This window comes from Bison bison, unplaced genomic scaffold (genome assembly GCF_000754665.1).
Source record: "Bison bison bison isolate TAMUID 2011002044 unplaced genomic scaffold, Bison_UMD1.0 scf7180017864537, whole genome shotgun sequence".
NCBI lineage: Eukaryota > Metazoa > Chordata > Mammalia > Artiodactyla > Bovidae > Bison > Bison bison.
Window position 1 is genome coordinate 485,370 of NW_011495085.1, and position 9,940 is coordinate 495,309.

At 38.3% G+C, this 9,940-nt stretch overlaps 1 protein-coding gene and 1 pseudogene across 1 annotated transcript in view; both read right to left on the bottom strand.

Annotated features, from left to right (window-relative positions):
• LOC104982689 (zinc finger protein 280B-like) overlaps nt 1-204 on the bottom strand; it is a gene marked incomplete at its 3' end in the record, with an annotated part of 57,631 nt that extends 57,427 nt beyond the window's left edge. The window contains 1 exon segment of the mRNA XM_010832121.1: nt 191-204. Coding sequence (XP_010830423.1) covers nt 191-204 — 14 coding nt within the window.
• Nucleotides 205-2,332: 2,128 nt separating this feature from the next.
• LOC104982690 lies at nt 2,333-3,934 on the bottom strand (annotated as a pseudogene).
• Between the last annotated feature and the right edge of the window lie 6,006 nt (nt 3,935-9,940).

Consider the following 9,940-nt stretch of genomic DNA (forward strand, 5'->3'; position numbering starts at 1 on the left):
GACCAGAACAACACACACTCTTTCTGCAAAAGTGGTTTAAGCTTACACTTAGCAAAGTGCTTTGACCTAAGCAAACTAGCTGGAAAGTCCTAGTAATATTCAAAGTGCAAATCAATCAATCAAACATGGAATAAATAAATACAATAGACTTTACACTCAGAAAATTACCTAAAATGCAGACAAGACTCACTACAGCTTAGTCATTTGTAGTCCTTCCTGTTCAGTTCTGAAAGGGATGCTAAGCCCTTGGTGATTATCACTTCCCAGCATTTTGTGAAAGCTTAGAGAATTTAAATAAATTGACGAAGGGTGAAAAAAGAGTGGGGAGAGATAAAGAGGAGGAGAAAGAAAGGGGAAATGAGATATTTCTCCTGGCATAGGTCTACAGCCAGGATCCCAGGTTCCTTGAATTGTGCACAGATTGTTTGTTACCTGTGCCGGAAGTGGAGAAGGGATGGCATTAAAACATGCCTGCTGCTGCTGCTGCTAAGTTACTTCAGTCATGTGCGACTCTGTGCAACCCCAGAGACAGCAGCCCACCAGGCTTCCCCGTCCCTGGGATTCTCCAAGCAAGAACACTGGAGTGGGTTGCCATTTCCTCCAATTCATGAAAGTGAAAGTGAAGTTGCTCAGTTGTGTTCGACTCTAGAGATCCCATGGACTGCAGCCCACCAGGCTCCTCGGTCCATGAGATTTTCCAGGCAAAAGTACTGGAGTGGGATGCCATTGCCTCCTCCAAAACACGCCTAAGGAGACTCAACTCCAGGAACCCACAGAGGCAGTGAAGTGTACTGATGTTCAGGAACCAATACTTAGAGGGTACCCCGCAGGTCTGCCAATGGGACCTTGGAGACCATAAGAAAAAAGGTTCCACAAGTATAATCACAGATTAGTTGGATAGATTAGAGTGAGGAGAATAACTCTATGACCTGATAAATACCGAATTAAATGAGACAATTCTTGCACATCAGACTGTATCAAGTAAGACAAAAATTCAGTATGAGTTTGATAAAATGGGAAATTACACACACAAAGAATTGTTAACTGCAATACATTTGTGTCCAAGGCAAGATAAGACACAACACTGAAATCTTCATATGTTTAACTAGGGTAAGACACATGTAACTGGAAAAGGTAAGGAAAAGCTCTATAAAGGGTTTAATCACCCTGGAACATTTTTATCCACTACATTTACTATTCTTGGACAACTCCATTGTAGCTTAAGGGTGAGAGAACTAAATTGAGCCCAATTCATAAGCTTAACAGATTCCCTGGGTTTGAGTCTTTTCAGTTAAAACTATGGGTCAAGGACAAGTCAACCTGGACGTCAAGGCTTTTTTTCCTTGAGAATCTTAATTTGCTCTACTATTGTGACTTAGACAGACATGGCTACTTCACTGTGACTAAAGGCCAGCCAAATGGGAAAGGGGATGGAATGAATCAAATTACCCTTTTGATCACTCAACAGGAGGTCCATGGGCACCAGGCCTCATTCTGTTAACTATCTTTGCTTCTGCAACTGTAGTCAATGATACACAGGGCCTGTTTGATGCTTACAGGAGCCCCTCACCAACCACAGGCATTTTAATGGTTTGCTTCCTTGAGATGTCCCTGGGGTAGGTAAAGACATTCTGAGACAGTGTTCCTTCTGCCTTGGCTCCATGCCTGGAGTGAAATCATACCTCTTCCTCCAATGGGACAAGAAGCCACAGCTCTCCACTGACTAAATCCCATGTCTGCTTCAAACTCACATCACAGCTTCTCCATCAACTTCTCCACACCAGGCTTTTGGAGCCAGGTTATCTTAGATCAGCACAACAGAGGCACTGAGGAGAGTTCAGCAGCACATGGGACTACACCATAAGAAAGTCATTCCAATCTGGCTGTATAGTTAATACTGAGATCTTAAAGGCATGAAAACAGTTGAAAATTACATTTCTAAAACACTCTACAGATTATATGTATAGCAGAGGTTTCGAACTTACAAACAACATGAAATACCAAAATAGGTTGTTACTTGTCTTCTCTCCCCCTCTCTCATTCTTTCTCTCTCATACACACGTGAGCACATATTTTTTACATATTAAGATAATTATATGAAAAACAGGTAATATATTTTTAAATAACATCTCAACATTCAGGTTAATTAAAACTGTTCTTCATGAATTAAAAAAAAAACATAAATTACCCATTGGTTTTACTATATTTGATACTATTGAATAATGCTATAATTTCGATTTTTTTGTTTTTAATGGGGATTTTACATTTGACTGAAATACTTGTTTCAGACTTACTGAAAGTAGAATAAAGGGTTTTTTTTTAACTCCTACTTTTAGATTGGGGGGGGTGATGGTTCAGAATCAGATGTGTTCACAGTAATGGATGGTACTTCCACCAATCCTGGTTGAAGAGGTTCCAGTGATACCTGAATAACAACTTTTGTTTCAGGAGGTAATCCTTTTAGCTGCTTAGGCTTCTTAAACATTTGTTTAGCTGTTTAGGCTTCTTAAACAATGGGTCTTGTGCTCCATTTTCTCTTTGTAAGTTAAAAACTGTAGCCAACATTTGGAACACTGGTGAAAACTCTTTACCCAGTGCCCTCTATAATGACACATGTATGGTGTTGCAGTTTTAAAAATTTTGAGACAAAACGGACAAAGCAGATTCTTAGTGTTACCATGGTATGCTCTGAATTGTGCATCCACATCTGCAAAGACTGATGATCTGTAATTGCAAACCTGGCATACATAGGGCATTTCGCCAGGCTTATGATTGTCTTTCATGTGCTATAAGAGAACCTGATCTGTCTCAAAGGACAACTCACAGATTTTACAGTCTGCAGAGGGCTTCTGGGAAATGTGAATACTTTCAGTGTGACACTGCAGCTGGAAGGGAGTAGGAAACTGGTGGAGGCAGTGCTGGCAGGTGGTGCGGTTTTTCCAGCTGTCACCTCTCTGCCTTTCAAGTCCCAAATGGTGCTTCAAGTGATTCAGAAACTTGACGTTTTTTAGAACTTTCAAGCAGCTGAGGCATTTAAAGGTTGTGTGAGTTTTGGGTTTTGGCTGCCCATCTCCTATACGCTGTCCATAGTAGAAGTCACCAAGTAACACAATCAGATTTCCTTCTGTGGGATCAACAATCTTGTTTTGACTTGCTGAACTTGGAAAGTCAGTTTTTGTCAGTCCATTTTTCCCTAAAGGACTTATAGGCTTACAATAAGCATTATCCTTTGGAGAAGCTGTTGGACGAGGTTCTCCATTCTGAACATGGCTTAATGATGTATGAACACTGTCTGGTGTGCTTTGCTCAGTAGTCACTATATGAAAAATGCCTGAAGGGTACAAAGCTAAGGAATATCCCCTATAATTCCATCACTGAGTTTAGGCCTTTTGGGATCTGTGCTATTTGTTTCAGAAATGGAAAGTAGCTTTGATACACGAGGACTTTTATTCATATCTCCTGCAGAAACTGCTGTTTCTACTGGATGCTGCAATGAACCTGTGAAGATAATCAAAGGAGAATATAACTCTGAAACGCTATTAGGCACTATTTGTGGTGAAATATTTTATAATCAGCTTCAGACAAAGGCTCAACAATAATAGGACTATCTGTTGATCTTGATTCAGAACCAGAAACTGGCAAGACAGTCCGTGCTGCTGATGTAGGAGTCGCATGACTAACAGGCTGTAATTTGTGAGCATTATCTTTCTTGAAGTGATCATACATTTTTCTCCTTGAACATGAACCTGGGGTAACTCTGTTCAATGTTTGAAATGACTGGTTTTGAATTTGAGGTCATCCCAAAAAAGACCACATCAGCATCTTTATTTACATGTTCCACTCCAACAAAGATCAGTTCAGCATCTTCATCATCTACTAGTTTGGTTTCTCCTACACTTTTCTGTGGTTCTGGCTCTTGTTCTTCAGATAACATACATGGTGTTTCCATATTTTAAATCCTTTTTTATTCTTGAAGGGTGTGGCCACCAATACCAGTGCTTTCTTTACATAACCTGCCACCTAAGTATAAACATACTACATATTAGTTAAGTACAGAAAAATGCGCTATTTGATTATCTCCAAAACTCTAGGAAGTTATAAACACCATTATCTTACAGATAAAGACATTGAGTATCAAAGAGGCTAAATGACAGCTGAAAAACCTATAAGTCTACATGACTCTAGAATCATAGCTTTGTCCCATGTTGATTTTAATCTCTTCTATTTAAAAAAAGAAAGAAAGAAAGAAAAGGAAAGGAAAAAACAACATCACTGATCATTAGGTGAAATTACATATAAAGGACGAGTATTTTTACAAAAGCACTATTGTACAGTGTGTAGAAACATGGACTTTGGAGTCAAAGAAGATTAAGCTGGAATTCTAAGTTAGCCATACACTAGCTGCATCTTTTTGGGCAAATTTATAACTTTTAAATGTGTTTCTGTGTCTTAAAGACAAACATGCTTATTTCTTAGACTTAAAGTTAACAGCTCTTTTTAAAAAGCATCAGCTATTCAATGGCATCTTGTTTTGTAGTAAAATTGGGAGAAAACATATCTTAAATGCACATTACAACTGATTCATACATATTAATTTCATAAATGTTAATACAGAAAATAGGTAGCAGATTCAAAGTATAAAGTATATAGACATAGTTAACAAATAGCGTAATTCAATGTCAAGCACTTAATACAGGCCTAGCAAATTGAGAATTAACTCTCTTGTTAATCTCACCCCAATTCCACACTGATATATCCTAAATTTCTGCCTCTAATCCAGACTAAACTTAAATCCAACAATGCTTCATCTTTCACTCCACATGTGTCTTCCCCACATAGCATGCAAAGTGATGCCAATCTTTCTCTAATACCAGTATCAAGATACATCACACACACACACACACACACACACAACCGATATCCCTTATGAATATAGAAGCAAGAGAGTCCTCAACAAAATACTGGAAAAATCTAACAACATATAAAAAAGATCATATACCATGATCACGTGGGATTTATGGAGGTATGCAAAGTTGGTTCATTATACGAAAGTCAGTCAACATAATGCCATTTTAACAGAATAAAGGACCAAAAACACAGCTGCCTACAGAAAAAGCATTTCCCTGAACCCAGCACCTTTTCATAATAGGCGTTATAAAAAACACTTAATAACTAAGAAGCGAACTTTCTCAATGGAAGGGTACCTATGAAAGACCCACAGCTAACATCATACATAATAATGAAAAACTGAATGATTTCCCTCTAAGATTGGGAACAACACAAGGATGTCTATTCCGCACTTTGGCTCAATTTTATACTGGCAATTCTATAACCAGGGCAATCAGGTAAGAAAAAGGAGTTGGTGCTGTTGTTGTTAAAAACAAAACAAAACAAAAACAGCATTCAGAATGGAAAGGAAAAAGTCCAAGCATATTGGAGATAATATACTTTTCTATAGAGAAAATCCTGAAGAAACCACAAGTATTACAACTAATAAAAATCTTGTACAGAATACAAGATAAATATTTTAAAAATCAATCACATTTCTATACAGTGGCAACAAATGTTCTGAAAATGAAGTTAAGTAAACATTTCAATCTACACTAGCATTAAAAAGAATACTTCAGTTCAGTTCAGTTGCTCAGTCATGTCCAGTCAGAAAAACAAATATTATATGGTATCATTTACATGTGGAATCCAAAATATGACACAAATGAACTTATCTAGGAGTTAGAAACAGATTCACAGACATAGAGAGCAGACTATGTGATTACCAAGAGGGGAAGGGTGGGGGAGGCATAGATTGGGAGCTGGTGATTAGCAGATGCAAACTATAATATTAATATAGAGTAGATAAATAAGATCCTACTGTATAGCACAAGGAAATATACTCATATCTTGTGATAAACAATAATGGAAAAGGATATGAAAAAAATTGTGCATGCATGCGTGTGCATATACATATGATGGAAAGGAAAGGTAAAGGGAAGGGAAGGAAAGGACAACTCTTGGAAAGCACGTACAGAAAGTGGATTCTTGTGTGTTATGGATAGATTTTAAAATGTTGCAACTGCTATAGAAAACAGTATAAAGGCTCCTCGAAAAATTAAAAATAGAACTACCACATGATTTGGCAATTCCACTTCTGGATATAAATTCAAAAGAAGTTAACATGGGGTCTTGAGATATTTGCACGGCCATGCTCACAGCAGCAAAAATCACAACAACTAAGAGGTGGAAGCATCTAAATGTCCATCAAATGTGATATATACATACAATGAAACGTTATTTAGCCATATAAAGGAAATTCTGCCACATGCTACAACGTGCATGCTCCTTTAAGACATCAAGCTAAACGAAATAAACCAGTCATGAAAAAGACAAATATTGTATGTTTCCACTTATAAGAAATATCTAATAAAGTCAAGTAATAGAAGGGAAACAAAGAACATTGATGTATTCCAGGGCCTAGAGAAACAGGGAAGAATAAAGGAGTTGTTGTTTAATGGGACAGGTGATGGGTATACGTTTTCAATTTTGCAAGATGAAAAGGTGTAGAGATCTGTTTCATGACAATGTGATAAGGAATTCCCTGGTAGATCAAAGGTTAGGAACCTATGCTTTATTATCAGGGGCCTGGGTATGAGCCTCAACCAGGGAACTATATCATGCAAGTTACATAGCATAGCTAGAACAATGACAACAAAATCAAAACAACACTGTGACTGTGTGTGTGTGTGTTTGTGTTAGTCACTCCGTCGTGTTCAACTCTTTGCATCCCCATGGACTGTAGCCTCCTTTGTCCATGGCATTCTCCAGGAAAGAATACTGGCGTGGGTTGCCATTTCCTTCTCCAAAAAGGCTGATGAAAGTGTGTAAAATACTTAGCATGTAAAAATGGTTACAATGGTAAAATTTAAGTTACACGTTTTTCACAACAATTAAAAAAAAAAACAACATTTTAACAATCAGGAAAATAATTTGAATAGACTTTTCACCAAAAATGACATACAAATGGCCAACAGTCACATGATTAGGAGAATATAAATCAGTCTCAGTGAAATACTACTTCATACCCATTAACTTGGCTATAATCAAAAAGAGGAATAATAACAAGTGCTGCAAAGGATATGAAGAAAAGGAATCTTCATATATTGTTGATGCAATTGCTGTAAAATGGTACAACCGCTTTGAAAAGGGGTTTGTCAGTACCTCAAAAATTAAATATAGAGTAGCTGTATGATTCGGCAGTTTCGCTCTTTTGTATATATCCATAAAAACTGAAAATGTTAAGTCCATGCAAAAACAATGTTCAAAGCAACATTACTCACAGTAGTCACAAAGAGTACACCATTCAAACATTATCCATTATGTGATGAATGGATAAATAAACTGTGGTATATGCTCACAATGGACTACATGTAAGGCATATACCATATTCAGCCAAAAAAAAAACAAAAACAAAACACCATGTACTGCTATACATCCATAAAATGGATGAATCATGAAAATACACAAACTAGGGGACTTCCTTGGAAATCTATTGTTTAAAACTCTGCGCAGGTTCCATCCCTGGGCTGGGAACAAAGATCCCACAAGCCACATAGCTAAATAAATAAATATTTAAAAACAAAATATGATATCTGAATAAAGCCAGACACAAAGGTCATATATTGTATGTGGGAGAACTGTAGGTAGAAGAGAAGCAGAAAAGAGAAGCATTCTGTAATCCAAATGAAACATTTGTGGGGGGCAGTAGGAAATGAACTACTCTGATAAAGGCTGCCAAAAAGTTAAATTAAATAAAAACTAAAAATTGACCACTTAGTTAAACATTTGGAATTCACTGGTGACCTTGACAAGAATGGATTACAAGGAAAATGAGAGAATTGGAGATAACAAATTCTACAAACAACTCTGTAGAAGTCTATAATAAGCAAATATGAATTAAAAGAAGCAGAAGCAGGACGTGTCTTCAAAAGACAGACTTTTAATGAGAGGTGATTTTACAGTCAGTCTGTTTGCTGATGGGAACCGTCCAGAGAAACAGAAAACTTAATCCAGGAAAAATAAGAGATTTGCTAGAATACAACTGAGTAAATAAGAATGGAGTAGAAAATCCCATGGATGGAGGAGCCTGGTAGGCTACAGTCCGTGGTGTTGAGAAGAGTCGGACACGACTGAGCAACTTAACTTTCACTTTTCACTGATGGATTGGAGAAGGAAATGGCAACCCACTCCAGTGTTCTTGCTCAGAGAATCCCAGGGACAGGGAGGCCTGGTGGGTTGCTGTCTATGGGGTGGCACAGAGTCAGACATGACTGAAGCGACTTACCAGCAGCAGCAGCACCCAAGAAGTGTACGCAAGACAAATTCACTCACAGTAACAGAAGTTAGATCATATGAAGAAAGGTTGGCATGGTGGATTAATGGCTATGGTAGCCAGCCTTTAAGACGATTCCAAGTGAATCACGTTTCCTGGTATTCCCACCCCTGTGTAGTTCTCTCTCAAAATATCACAGGGTTGACCTGTGAAACTAAGAAAATAGAGAAGTGAAAATGTTTAACTTTTGAAAAAAGACTCTGCACTTTATCTTGGGTGCAAGTTCTTTCCTGAATCACTCATTCTGGGAAAAGACAGTAGCCTCCACACAAGCAGCCACTTGAAGAGGCCCACAGAGAGAGGAACTGAGGCCTCATGAGTACAGCCAAGTGAGAGAGCTTAGATTCAACAACCCAAGTCTGCAGAGGTTGTCAAACCAGATAAAAGCTTGACTAAATTAGTAAAGTGATGCTCAAAATTCTCCAAGCCAGGCTTCAGCAATATGGGAACCCTGAAATTCCAGAAGTTCAAGCTGATTTTAGAAAAGGCAGAGGAACCAGAGATCAAATTGCCAACATCTGCTGGATCATGGAAAAATCAAGAGAGTTCCAGAAAAACATCTATTTCTGCTTTATTGACTATGCCAAAGCCTTTGACTGTGTGGATCACAATAAACTGTGGAAAATTCTCAAAGAGATGGGAATATCAGACCACCTGATCTGCCTCTTGAGAAACCTATATGCAGGTCAGGAAACAACAGTTCAAACTGGACATGGAACAACAGACTGGTTCCAAATAGGAAAAGGAGTACGTCAAGGCTGTATATTGTCACCCTGCTTATTTAACTCATTTGCAGAGTACATCATGAGAAACACTGGTCTGGAAGAAGCACAGGCTGGAATTAAGATTGCTAGGAGAAATATCAATAACCTCAGATATGCAGATGACACCATCGTTATGGCAGAAAGTGAAGAGGAACTCAAAAGCCTCTTGATGAAAGTGAAAGTGGAGAGTGAAAAAGTTGGCTTAAAGTTCAACATTCAGAAAATGAAGATCATTGTATCTGGTGCCATCAATTCATGGGAAATAGATGGGGAAACAGTGGAAATAGTGTCAGCCTTTATTTTTGGGGGCTCCAAAATCACTGCAGATAGTGACTGCAGCCATGAAATTAAACGACGCTTACTTGCAAGAAAAGTTATGACCAACCTAGATAGCATATTGAAAAGCAGAGACATTACTTTGTCAACAAAAGTCCATCTAGTCAAGGCTATGGTTTTTCCAGTGGTCATGTATGGATGCGAGAGTTGGACTGTGAAGAAAGCTGAGCACCGAAGAATTGATGCTTTTGAACTGTAGTGTTGGAGAAGACTCTTGAGAGTCCCTTGGACTGCAAGGACATCCAAATAGTCCATTCTGAAGGAGATCAGCCCTGGGATTTCTTTGGAAGGAATGATGCTAAAGCTGAAACTCCAGTACTTTGGCCACCTGATGCGAAGATTTGACTCATTGGAAAAGACTCTGATGCTGGGAGGGAATGGGGGCAGGAGGAGAAGGGGACAATAGAGGATGAGATGGCTGGATGACATCATTGATTCGATGGACTTGAGTCTGAGT